This window comes from Cardiocondyla obscurior, linkage group LG04, assembly GCF_019399895.1.
Source record: "Cardiocondyla obscurior isolate alpha-2009 linkage group LG04, Cobs3.1, whole genome shotgun sequence".
Lineage (NCBI taxonomy): Eukaryota > Metazoa > Arthropoda > Insecta > Hymenoptera > Formicidae > Cardiocondyla > Cardiocondyla obscurior.
The window spans coordinates 1,105,365-1,118,651 of record NC_091867.1 but is presented as its reverse complement, the minus strand read 5'-3'; the positions used below and the strand labels follow the sequence as shown (position 1 = coordinate 1,118,651).

The 13,287-nt window shown below is 36.3% G+C and overlaps 2 protein-coding genes across 9 annotated transcripts in view; one reads left to right on the top strand and one right to left on the bottom strand.

The window, feature by feature from the left end:
- Positions 1-190: 190 nt before the first annotated feature.
- On the top strand, positions 191-1,441 carry LOC139101936 (leydig cell tumor 10 kDa protein homolog). Its single transcript, XM_070655462.1, has 3 exons — positions 191-563; positions 809-975; positions 1,065-1,441. Exons 2-3 carry the CDS (start codon positions 876-878, stop codon positions 1,229-1,231), a joined length of 267 nt encoding a protein of 88 aa, XP_070511563.1. The 5' UTR covers positions 191-563; positions 809-875; the 3' UTR covers positions 1,232-1,441.
- Myo61f (Myosin 61F) overlaps positions 1,078-13,287 on the bottom strand; it is a 26,832-nt gene continuing 14,622 nt past the window's right edge. For 2 of the 8 annotated variants that reach the window (XM_070655451.1, XM_070655452.1), the window contains 19 exons: positions 6,690-6,903; positions 6,409-6,524; positions 6,237-6,307; positions 5,953-6,161; positions 5,660-5,842; positions 5,364-5,570; positions 4,951-5,213; positions 4,685-4,854; positions 4,457-4,611; positions 4,251-4,379; positions 3,898-4,051; positions 3,544-3,775; positions 3,223-3,453; positions 2,934-3,093; positions 2,562-2,807; positions 2,253-2,468; positions 2,065-2,165; positions 1,873-1,975; positions 1,078-1,803 (listed from right to left, as the gene is read on the bottom strand). In XM_070655451.1, coding sequence (XP_070511552.1) covers positions 1,789-1,803; positions 1,873-1,975; positions 2,065-2,165; positions 2,253-2,468; positions 2,562-2,807; positions 2,934-3,093; positions 3,223-3,453; positions 3,544-3,775; positions 3,898-4,051; positions 4,251-4,379; positions 4,457-4,611; positions 4,685-4,854; positions 4,951-5,213; positions 5,364-5,570; positions 5,660-5,842; positions 5,953-6,161; positions 6,237-6,307; positions 6,409-6,524; positions 6,690-6,815 — 3,087 coding nt within the window. In that variant the 5' untranslated portion in view covers positions 6,816-6,903 and the 3' untranslated portion in view covers positions 1,078-1,788. Of the gene's footprint in view, positions 1,804-1,857; positions 1,976-2,064; positions 2,166-2,252; positions 2,469-2,561; positions 2,808-2,933; positions 3,094-3,222; positions 3,454-3,543; positions 3,776-3,897; positions 4,052-4,250; positions 4,380-4,456; positions 4,612-4,684; positions 4,855-4,950; positions 5,214-5,363; positions 5,571-5,659; positions 5,843-5,952; positions 6,162-6,236; positions 6,308-6,408; positions 6,525-6,689; positions 6,904-7,459; positions 7,506-8,129; positions 8,379-8,402; positions 8,628-13,287 lie in introns of those variants that run through there. The other 6 variants (XM_070655445.1, XM_070655449.1, XM_070655447.1 and 3 more) reach the window with 6 other exon arrangements.

Genomic DNA, 13,287 nt, shown 5'->3' with positions numbered 1-13,287 from the left:
CCCCTGGCGCGCCGCCGACGCCGCCGCCGCCATGCTGCGTTTGACGTAACTCCTCGTCTTCGTTTTCGCTTGCGTTTTCTCTTTACGTAATTGTTCTTCGACTTTTATAACGATGTCCTCTCGCGTTCGGGCCTTTCTCTATACTCTACGACGATAAGATGGGATTAATGATAAGCTGAACAAAAGGAATAACACGGATTAAAATATTAGATATACGAGAGAGACGCAACTTTCGTTGCGAATTTTACAAACAAGATCTGCCATATTTATTTTGTAATAAATACGAGTAAGGATTATAAAGGAAGTAAATTGCCTGCCTTTTTGTGCGTATCGTTACATGATTTCTTGGACTTTTCCGTGTCTGTTCGTTAATATTTCTTCGCTACGTGTCTCCTCCGCGTAAGTTCCACGTTCGCGCTTTCCTTCTCGCTACTCTTCAACGATTGGCCAGCACTCTCTCTTCATGTTCGCGTTCGCAATTTGTGAAAGATATGACTGCAAACCAGCCTTAAATCTGCTTAATCTGTAGTCAAGCTACTACTGCGCATATTGCGACGTAACCTGTGTGAGTGAAACACGTAATTTTTATAATCTAATTTGTAATCATTGTAAGAAACCGTACAACGTAATTTTACACGTAAAACAGATACAATTTACAAATTTGTGTATAATTACGGAGATTACTTTTATTAAATTTAGTATTAAATTGTTCTCAAATTGCTTAAAAAGATATACTTTATAAATTGTTATATTTCTGTCGCCCATAATTATAATATCTTCACACTTTATTATTTTTTTCTTTTTACAGAGCGTGAACAACATTATATTTGTCGAATCTACAAACTTGAACCTGCATATAACTTAAAAAGGATATAATGGCTCAGGGAAAACTGAAAGTTAAGACAAAACTACCATCAGCTGTAAAGGCAAAGGCTACAAAAGGCAAGAAAGCACCTGCTGTTAAAAAACGTGGAAGTAAGTGATTATGAAAAAGTAATCTTTCGGAATTATAACATTATTACTGTATTGAAACTGATTTGCTGTATTATCTTTTTTTTTCATAGAAGCTCCTGTTCAGCCTAAGAAGGCAAAAATGCAGGAAGCCCAAAAATTAAAGAAGATTATATCGAAAACGGTGAATACCGCAGTGGAAGATGATTTGCGAGAGAGAGCTTTAGAAGGAAGAAAGACCCTCACAAAGAAAAATTCTTCTAAATCGAAAAAAAAGTAATTACATATTAATTGTAATATATCTTTCACATATATCAGTAATATGGTTACATATATGTACATATTGTACTTAATTAAATGATATTATTCTGTTCAAACCTATTGGAAAAGATACTGTTGGAAAGGAAAGTGAGGTGAATTTCTTTCTATTTATTGCGCTTGTAATTGAAACTTAGTATTTGCTTAAATAATATTTATAAATTACTGACAAGTTAACTCACCAATTCATTTTTATCTTTCCTACCCGAATAAATATTTAAAAATATCTAATTTACAAGAAAATATTTTACAGGAGGCCCTATGGCACTCTACTCCTCTCATTTTTTTGTCAGAAAATTCTGACAAAATCCTTATTAAAAGACCTATTGTCTTTTTATCACCTTTTCGTGATAAGACGATGCGAAATCGCTAAAGTAATTTAAAAGTGTATTAATGTCATATATTATCTCTTTTTAATGCTTTGTTGCGTATTTTCTAAATCACATCACGTTAAGGCTACTTCAAGTACCGTGGCACCGGTTTCTTTCATCTTTAAAAGATCCTCTTTTTGGGATAATTTTACGGAGAAGCGACCTGAAATTAAAACACACGATATTAAAAAAAGAAAACGAATGCTTGAAAGGATTATTATCTGACTCCTACCACTAATAAATGTCCACTCTGTCGATTTTTACTAATGGCCGGAGTGGCACCAGTTCTCACTTCAATGACTCCCTCTTTACCGCTGACTAGCTTGTGGGACACACTTATAGAACATGATATTAAAGATATTAAAATTAGATTAAAACAATAAATTTAAGTATAAATAGTGACGAAAAAATTTTTAAGACTTACGATTCAGTATTTACGATCTTCAGAATAGTCGGATTGTTGGTGATATCGATCGCTTTCGTTATTGCTTCTATTAGATGCGGAACTTCTAGGATTAAATCACCCTATAAAACAATATCCATTTAAATATAATTTACCTGCGTTTAATTTAAAGATATTAAGATCTATATTGAAATTATAAATATAAAAACCTTATCCTTTTTTAATTCAGGCGGTATCCTAACGATAAGTAATTTATCCGATGCTCCGGTAACTACCAATTCTTCGATAGCTTTATAAGGTAGACGATGCTTGAGCTTAAAAGTTTTAAGGGTATCAAGAATATACACAGCGTTCTGTGTTAAAATAAGCACTCTCTCGCGTGGCTTATATCCATGCCGATCGTATTTTATAACAGGAGTGGCGTACTAAAAGTATGAAGTTTTTAATTAGATTTCCATTTTATATAAAATAAAAATTCTGGATAATATACAAAATCCATGGACTTTGAAAAAATTTACCTTTATATTTTCTCCAGATGTTAAAACGTTGTTAATAAAGTTCTGCCGTAGTGCTTTGTAATCCTCACCGAGACGATCGGTTACAAATTTCGGACCTATACTCTTTGCGTAAGACTTCTTCTTATTTTTAAACAAAGTTTCAGCGAGAATTTTCAACTCGAAATGTTCCTTATCTTCCTTGCTTAATGCCATTCGATAACAACGAGCTTTCCATCGTCTATGCATTACATACAAATGCTCTGATGCCTATATAATTATATTTATTATATAAAAGAAAATATAGGTCTCTAAATTTTATTCAAAACAGAATTACATAAGTTAATGAGAGAAATTATGTACAAAGTTGAGTTATTTCTTATTCCTACTTCGTACCTCTTTACAAGAATATGGACACGACGGCCAAGATTTATTTAAGACACCCTGTGGCAATGTCTTCGAAAGTCTAATGAGCCATTGTGATTTTGCCAACTCAATAAAAGCTCTATTAACCTTCGTAGGCGGTCCATCTCTTGTGATAAAGCCTTCGATAAATCTGTATCGATTTAGCATAAATATATAAACTCAAAAAAACATAATAAAAAACAATTCATATAGAGAATCTCGATTCGAGATTATATTTCCTTATATGTACTTAAAAGAAACAGAATTAAGTAAAAAATACCTGCGTACAACAGCAACCGCTTGTTGTCGTTTTTTGGCTTGACGTTTCGCAAGCCACCTGCGAGTATATTTCTGGAAAACGATTGTTGCCTCTCGCATTTCCAAATACTTCCTTCTCATTAATATACCCTTCCATTTGCTTTGGATAATGGCAGCTATTTCGTGTTTTTTCATTTGGAACGCGTCCTCCGTATTAAATAACGTTTTAGGAAATCGAATGAATATTTTTGTACTGCAGAGAGATGACAAATTCAAGAAGCATAATTATTATTTTTAATTTAATAATTACGTTAAAATTATTTTATGATAATTGCAATCTTACTTTCCCATCCTGTATTCATCACGCTCATAGCCAAGATTACATACGAGCGTTTGCACGCCTTCCTTGGGTGGACCGTGATAATTTGGCCAAGTTTCTGTACAAAGACACTTGTAACGTTGCAAAAACTGCTCGTATGGTCTTCGATATGCAAATCCAGCGCGTCGAACACGCAGATTCTCCATTAAACCCAAATATTTCACTTGATGCAATACGATCTTATCATTGAATTGATCTAAAATTAAAATTTACACACATGCGTATATTTTTATTTGAGTTATTTTAACTTAATGAAATAAATCGCGTTAAACATTAATTATATTTATTTCAAATTTATTTTACATTAAATTTACTTACTCGCCATCTTAAAATCATTAGGTTTGATGCAACGAATGTAAGATGGTTCTTTACCCATAAGAATTTCAACCAAATTGTTCAAACTATTCTTAAACTGAGTTATAGCGGTGTCCGGGCGTTTTTTACTTGTTAAATCTTTCACATCGAATACAGTCTGTAAGCAACAGCAAAATTGCAAAAGTTACAAGAAGAAAACATTCAAAATTCAAACCAAAAAAAATATTTCTGCAAAAAGTATACAAGGAAAAATTAAAATAAAATAAATTTGTGTCCAAAGTATAAATAAACTTTTTTTTTTTTTACTGTAGAAATAAATTCGTATTTTTCTTTTTCCGAAAAAGTTAAAAACTTACTTTTGTAATAGAATTTGTTGTATGCGACATAACTTCGCGTAAATCTCGAAACAGCAAATCATTATTTTTCTCGAGAAAGCCACGAACGTTGTATGTAACATCACCGGCATAATGGATTAATCTAAATTCCTGAAACATTTCCAGTTTTTATTTCAATATTCTGAAATATTACTGTTCACAATTTAATTTAATATTTAAACTCTTACGTCTCGTCCCATAGTTTTTTGCGTTCGAATATCAGCCTTTTGATGACTGATATAGTGAGGATGGTTGTTCAGATTTACATTCAACTTCTCCAAAAAACTTATGTCCGTTGGTTCTCCAGGTCGCAAGCATTCCTCATCCATTAATGATATCATTCCTACCGTATTAAAAAATAATAATGACAGCATGCAAACGTAAATTAATTATATTAATATTTTTTTTAATCTAACCTTTATACTTTTCTTCGATCAGATCACAGATAATCTTATTATTAAAATAATCTATATTCTCCCAAGTTATTCCTTCACGCAGATATTCTTCCTGCTCTGACTTTAGTGTAAGTTGAATAAACAATTGTTGCAATTTTTCATTGCAAAAATTAATGCAGAACTGCTCGAAGCTATTTAAGTAACAAAAGAATAAATTATTATTTGTAGTACGTATAATGTTTTTATTATGTAAAACTGAGTATATGTAATTGTTATTCGTAAGCTACCTGTTTTTTTGAAAGATCTCAAAACCATAAATATCCAAAATACCCATGACCATTTTGCGCCGTGGATTAGTCTGAGGTTGTAAAGACTTGTTGAGTCTAGTCACGAGCCAGGTGAATAATCTGTCGTACACGGCTTTTGCCAGCGCGTCTCTCGCATAAATAGCCAATTCCCTATTCAAGGGTGAAACCACCACGTCACCATGAGCATCTATCGTACGATGAGTAAATGCCTTTGCTAATCGTTTCACGTCGCATCCTAGCAGCTATTCAATTCCAATTAAAAAAATGTGACACTTAGCAATTTCGAAGTCATGATATTTCGATAAAATTTTAACCACATGTAACAAAGTGTTTTAAAACAGAAATAATTACGTAAATAATAATAAGAAAAAATTTTAAAAACTAATAATTACCGTGGCTACGGCATCGACCGACGCTGGTTTTAGAATAGTCGCTACGCCGTCTTCTTCCGAAAAACCTACGTTACCCATGTGTAACACTGACGCTACAATGGCAAACAGATCATTCTGCTCTTGCTGAGACATTTCCATAGTCTTCATAGCTCGGATAACTTCTTTGTATTGATTAGCATCGTCAATGGTATCTACTGTGCCTTTCGTCTAAAAAATCAATTTATAAAAAGATCGCAAACAGTTAAAAAAAGTAAAAAACTCTAATAAAAAAAAATATATAAGTCACATAAGCTTACCCCATTGCTCAGATAAAAGAAAGTATCAAGGTTTCTTTTTAAAAACAATTTTCTCAACGTGTTATCATCCGCACCTGCTAAAAGCTGATAAAAAATATGAAAATTCCGCTCACCAACTGATTGATGGACTACTCGAGATTTCTCTAACAAATAATTTAAAATATTTCCACCAACTGGGTCTCCCTAAAAACATATTAAAACGTTAGACAATAATGTTAAATCAAATGTTCGAAATGTTAATGCAAAATTTCTTTTTAACTTAAAAAATGTATTATTAAAAGTTAGATTTTTACCTGAAAATTAAACTGAATGTCCATGTATTTACCAAAGCGAGATGAATTGTCATTGCGATTGGTCTTTGCATTACCGAATGCTTCCAGCACAGGATTGCTGCCAATTAATTTATCATTTACTGCTTCCACTTGTTTTTTATGTCCGGTAGCGGCTGCAATAAACTCCAAGACTTTCTTGGACGCTTCTGTTTTCCCGGATCCCGATTCGCCTTAAACACGAAGTAAATTAAGTATGTAAAAATGTAGTTAATATATGTTTAACAAATAAAAATATAACTTCTTACCAGAAATCAAGATGCACTGATCGCGATTTTCCTTAGCCAGAGATTGATAAGCGGTGTCAGCAAGAGCAAAACTGTCAAAATCAATATTTAATAATTTAGAGAAATACTGACGCTATATGTTATACAGAAAACGCACATATTTATCGCAGCATGTTCTAATATAGATACTTACATATGGGGAGGTGCCTCAAAAAAATTTCTCGCGTGATAGTAAAGTATAGTTTCTGGGGTATAGATAGACAGTTTCTTGTAAGGATTCACCGATATTAGCACCTGGCCAATGTACGTCTGCAATATATAAAAAAATTTTTTTTAATTAATTTAGGTCTAAATAATTTTTTTTTTTACACAAATGTAAATATTATAATTTATCATTAATATAAAATTATATATAAAATTATTTAAAAACTCTGTTTTTCATTCACGTTACTTTTAATTACTCTTTCAACTTACATAAATGAGATTCTCCTTAAATCGTTTCCGCAGATTATTGATGAAGGCGGATTCGCTGCGGAAGTCCTCTAATAGAACGAAATCCTGAACACCAACTCGATCACGCTCGTGCAATCCACGCTCCATATTTCCAGGCGAATTTTGATCGTGCTTGAGAACTTCCAGTTGTGTGTCGGGTTTCTCAAAGACACCACCGGTGTCGATTGTCTCCGCGCTGCAAATATCAACAATTTAATATCTGTCATTTAAAAAAAAAAAGAAAAAAAATCAACAACCGAACACTTTATTTATTTCTAATAAGTCTCGTGTTAATTGTATTAATTTTAAAGTAATGTTAAAAATTTATTTAACAAGTAGCGTTTGAAGTCGCCGTTTTATTTAGCCTCGCGGTCTTGCGAACGATAAGAATTCAGATTAGATATCGGAATTCGTAACATTCAACGTTCATAGACAATAGAATCAACATTCAAGCGATAAATCGAGTCGACAGATACAGATTCTGCGTACACCAAATAGGTAAAGGGATAGTGCAACGTGAGAGAAAATTGAGAAAGCAAAAATTTCATATGCATAGTCCACAAGTTGTCGAATAAATTTCTGGTGGAATCATAAAATGTCCACTCGATTCCAGCGAGTTACATGTTTCAAATCTGACAGTCAAATTCAGCAGGTTTATTCACGAAAGCCATATTCGCGAAAAATTGAAATAACTTGTGGTTTGTACAAAATTTATGAAAGAATTTCGATTTGTACGCACGCACAGCACTCACCCCATGTTTTAAAGATCTCGCTGGCACTTGTACCTATAATAAGTATCTAAATAAAAAAAAGAAACAAGTATCTAATTAATTATCTCTGTTTCGGCATTGTTAATCGCGGATACCGATCCCGGTCTACTCCTCGCTACCTGATTAAAATAAATATAAATTCGCAAGATAAGATAAAACGCGAATTCGCCGATTCACGACATCTGATATTGCCGGTGACGAGATTAGATGGTCACCGAAGTTCGATTACAAATCCGCGAAATAAGAAATGTTATTCAATAGATTGGCTGGTCTTATCGATGAGAATCCGAACGGAAAAATTAAAAATATCTTTCCAAGTAAAACTATTGTTGCTGCTAAAAAATCGTTATCGTATTTTCCAAGTGTTGCATTATTGCTTAGAATTTCAATGGCAATCGATACGAGATAACAAGAGATAATGGGAGGCATTTCAAACGTATGGTAATCGAATTTCTTCGCTATCATTAGTCTTGAAACGGGACACATGTCACCCATTTTAAAGTATAGAACTCTTTTTATCGTGGCTTTCGACCAGCAAGTTAATAACTTCCAAAAAGTTAATTACGCTCGATAAACGGAACAAAGATTAATACGCAATGACTTATTGTAGAAAATCTTATATTGCAGATTTATTTAATACATTTCACTTTACTTTTATTTTTGCCCACCAATGCGCCTACACTTTTTCTTTCAACTTTATATTAGATTCATTTATTTAACAAAATTTTTACGCTGTAAAAATTTATATCGACTTTTACATTTTCCCTCTGATTTCACACACAACAAAGTTGTATTTTTCTTTACAGCACGTGAATCGTTCGCACGATGTAGAAACTAGCCGCGAAGGATAACGAATCACCAGGTAGAAGACCGTCGTCGTATCCGACGATATTTAAGAGTAAACACGCAAGAAAATTCACAATACTTCGGTGTTTAGCTCGGCGTGTCTCGTTTCGCGCGTTGTAGACGGCGACGAAGAGATAATCGCGTATTGTTGGCTGTTTGAAGATGTCAGTCGAAGTGGAACCGAATAATGTGGGAACTACCTAGCGACTGTTGTACAAGAATGACCTGGCGATGACCACCACCTTCCATCCGTGGCCCATCGACGACGTGGATCCCCTCTCCCGTTCTCCTCTCGTTATCCACACAACTGATAGCGAAACGGCGGGCAATAGCGAAACGTACTTGGGAGGTAAAATTTGCATAAAAATAGTTACCGTACGAAACAGTTCGTGGTGTACTCGCGTATTGATGATCAGTTTTTTTTTTCTTTGAGCAAATAAATTTATATTAAGAATAACAGATGACGATTGCTACAATTAAAAGTAAGGAAAATTACTGCTACTGACGTCACATAGCTGCGAATCAAAGTCTTAGAGACTGCACAGCCGCGCCAAGTATTAAAATTGCAATTGTAGATAAATTGGTGCAAAACCGGCGTTAATCGATAAGAACATTGATAAGTACAATAAAGTTTATCTAATCTAATTTAATCTAATCACAAAGATCGTTTTTTTTAGATACACACGTGTACAACAAGTTCCTGCGAAAACAAATAAAAATATTCGTGACTTTTTCGCTATCGGTGTGCGTCTCGTTATGCAAGATCTAATCGCACAATGTCGCATAATTTTTATCACTGTATGGGATTTATGTCGCATTGTTGGATTAATCGTTGCATTAATCTTACTGATCCAAATCGATCGGCTTTTCGTAAGACAATGAGAAAGTGCCCAGAACACTACAATGCGTTACTTCACGTTTATACACTCAATTATCATTTGCTAAGAGAGGCTACGATCGCACGAATCGCTAAAGGCCAAGTTGAATAGGGCGGAGAGGAAAAAAAAGGGAGACAGCGCGTTGTGAGGTATTATTAGCTTTCAAGATCGACAATTAAACGATTTTATCTTCAGCAGGCTGTCTTTAGCAAAAGTGAGGAATCGATGTGACTCATTGATACTCCGGTCATTACCCCATTCGGCGAGCAATTTTCCTTTGCCTTGACGAATATACCGAGGTATCGTTAATGCGGGTCGTGAGCGACGTGCATATGGTGTTTTACAGCGCGGGGAACTATCAACCGCGATTCACACAAAGGGAACCATTGTCGCGGGTCGTCGTTATAAAAAAATATTGCCTTCGTAATAACCAGTATAGATAGAAGCCAGTCGTATATGCTCTGTAGGCCTCTTTGGTTTTATAATTCTCTTTTTTTTTCTTTTCTCTCTTTGCGCGGGATGAGTCATGCGAAAAGGACACAGTCAAAACACGTTTGAATCGCGCGTCCAGAGTACCAATGTCGGAAAAAAAAACCCAATCCAGATAAGAAAGCCATTTATGTGCGGCAAATTTTTGCATCTTCTGCATGTAAAATATACGAAATGTCTCTTCGACGACGGAGATCGCCAGGCCGGTTGGCGAGGCTCTTATAAATGATAAGGTTACTCGTCGGAAATTTCCGATTATAGCGTGATGTCCTTTGTTTGATCAACTCAAGAGCGGAATCGATCGTGCGGCTCTACGTCGCGTTAGCGCGATTGCATGAAACGGAAAGTGGGCCCCCATTGCATTTTTCTGCACCTGGAGTCGCGGCCAAATCGAGGACGCTGACGTAATGCGTTGATGAGTCAAGAGTAAAAAAAAGAAGGTCCTTCGGACCAGTCGCGGGGACGTTGACTGAATAAAAAAATCGGCAAGATATCCCGACGGTATAGGTCGGTGCTGTAGACGAAAATTCCGCGCGATACACACGATAGGAATAAAAATGCGTCAAGACATTTCAAAATGATAATCGCGACGGCTGCAAAAAGCACTTGACGTTTTTTCAAATCGTTTCATATAATCTGAGATTTTTTTTTCTGAGTTTTTATATATGTGTATAATTTAATCGAACACGGTTTCTGCCGGCCGGCTGCTAAATTTAATTGACAATTTTGGAACCGCTCGTCACGCTGCAATGATGATTGCAGCGTTATCTGGGTGATTGGGGTAACCCTCTTATACTCTTGCATCTGCACATACATCATTCATTTAACTTGTCGAGAACGACGCAACCCATTTCCGGAAACCGGTTAGCCTTTTGTCGGCTGTCGTATTTGGCGGGAGAAGAGACGGGTTTTCACCACGCGGGACCGTCGTTTTCTTGCGAATTTTACATTCGTGGACTGAATGGCGAATGAGTCCGTAAAATTATGACGGACGAGGGTGCGCGTTATTCTCTGTGGTAGAGTTCACGAAACAGCAAACGGCGCAAAATTTTTGCAGATCACGAGAAAAGTTTTCCAAGATCGAGTCTTCGTTTCTCGAGCTGCGTCGAGAGCAACCTTCTGTCAGTTTGACGAGTCACATTCTCCGCTGATTCGCAAATTTTCATCGCACTTTCATTGAGTTTCCATTATAAAATTTCGCTTCATATCGACATATAAACGACGCTACCATCACTTCGTGCAGTTCCCGATTGACGTAGGTGGAGAACAATGATTTCCGGGGCACGTTCCGCTGCCGCACGAAACCCGCATAGCAAAAGCGCTGTTATCTTACGATAACAAAAATGGAAAGGCGCGCACATGCGTGCGTTCTTTGCGCGGACATTTCCTGTGCATGTCCCGTTCTTTTTACCGGAGATATGCCGTCAGAAGCTTCACGCTGAGTCGATTTCGCTTCGCGCAGGTTGCACTCGGCGGCTAAAATTTATGGGACCCATAGCGAGAACTATTTTCAGCGCGAGCTGACTTCTCACGACAAGGATTCGACTCGCTTCGAAAAGATTTTTCTACAACAAGTCTCTTTCTTGGCCGTGCCATACTTTACTCCATTATTTCGTTATATCAAATAATTGTCAAGTTTAATAATTGTATAATAAAACAACGTCTTGTCTAAGTTTTGTACTATCAATTATTGCAATGCACCTACATAACGTAAAAAAAAAATTCATAATATCAATTATTAAAAAATATTACAGCCTAATGGCAAATATACGTATATTATGGACGAAAACGTCACATAAACTAGGCAATTTGAAACAAATTAAGAGAAACGCGAATTTAGAAAACGCATTATTAATAGTCTTGTCTAGAAAGCCGAGTGCTTTTTACTATTAAGCATTTCACATTCATAATCCTCACTTTTAATATAATTGTCATTGCAAAATATAAATTAATTGTCGTTGTACGAAATATGATTTAGTAATAAGACCATTGAGTCTGAGTAAGAAAAAAAAAAAAATATATATATATATATATCCAATAATGATGCTGATAAAACAAGATGTACAAAATAATGCAAATATCATTATTATTATTCGCGTTTTATCGAGCCCCAGGTATATTACTCTTTATGACGGCTAATGGATTAAATTGCGGAGACATGGAGATCTTACGTATTCCTCACCGAATCTTTCTCGAGAAACCGGTTCGGATTCGGATCGGCCTTGAGTCTCGGTCATCCTCTCGGGGCTCTGAAGTTCAGGGCTTTCAAGGTGTTCGTCCGCAGTAGTAGCGAGCCTTAATAAGCTCCGCTTGCGGTCCAGACGCGGCGAGGAAGAGAAACAGAGAAAGGGAGGATAAAAAGAAAGGTGGAATATGCACGGCGTGTATAATAATAAACCGACCAGCAGCGAAACGCAGCGCGGTGAGCAAGAGGACAATAAAAAGAAGGTGGAGACCGCGAGAACGGGTGGAAAGACCCGCGAGTCGATTTAACGACGAACCTTAAGTAAGCGCCGGTCTATTTTCGGTTCGCGTCTTCTCCTTTGAACCTGAGTTAAAAGTCAGATCCCGGCGTGGTCCAAACTTGGGAACGAACGACTTTTAACCCGACTCGCTCGAGCAATATCGTATATTAATTGTTACGTTCACGTATACTTTTCATTTCGAAATAGCCGTCGCTGTTTTACTTGCAACGACGGAGCACTGCCAGATTTTTTCAGTCGGCTCAACTCGGGTTTGCGATAAGTTATTTTAGCTGGTTGGAATCGTCGTGACACCTTATTCCCGTAGAATTGCAAAGATATTAATATTCTGACATTTCTTCGCATAGTTTGTTCCGCACGTGCGTCGATATCTGATTCGGGCCGTGTCGAAAGTGAGATAGCGTTACGAAAATCCGCCGAATCGTGTGCATTTGCTGATCGCGTGTCAAATATCGAAGAGTTGTTGATCGGAATCGCTGATGCGTAAATCATTTCGGAAAATCATCGATTTCGCGATACCGCCGCCGCCGTCATGGTAATGCAACACCGAGAAATCTAATCTTGCCGTCTCCGACGGTTGCACTAGGTAACGTTCTCTAATAATCTAGATGGAAGATAAAAAAAAAAATGTTTCGGTCCACGGGCGTGCGCCTGAAACTCGTTCTGATTTAGGCGATCGCGCAACACGACCGGATAATGATTTTTTCGTGGAATTTCCGCCGGTTATGTAACTTGCGCGCAATCAAATTGCCCTCGTGCGATCGTAGATTCGCCAACCGTGAAAATGTCAGGGCGAGATTTTTGCGTGCGCGAATATAAAAATGACCGGTAAACGTGACGACCATATTTGGGAGAAGTTGAAAAGTATTTTTTAGAAAGTACCACGATTGGTTGAAATTCTGCGTACGTTTGCCAAGTACGTTAGAAACATTGAAATTAATATTCGACATAATATTCAATATTATTATATTGTTTTGCAATATTTTGCAATTTTCTGGGTATAAATTCTTTTTGTAGCGCGTTAAATGGCGTAGTGAGGTACACATACAAAGGTTAGCGGCCTCGCGCGACTTTAACATTATGATTCCCACATTCTTTTGTCGGCAGTTGAGTC

What these genes read in the sequence shown, in the direction of transcription:
- LOC139101936 (XM_070655462.1), top strand. Translation starts at nt 876, where the DNA reads ATGGCTCAGGGAAAACTGAAAGTTAAGACAAAACTACCATCAGCTGTA. An exon ending in TGCTGTTAAAAAACGTGGAA is followed by an intron (nt 976 to 1,064) that starts GTAAGTGATTAT and finishes TTTTTTTCATAG; the next exon opens with AAGCTCCTGTTCAGCCTAAG.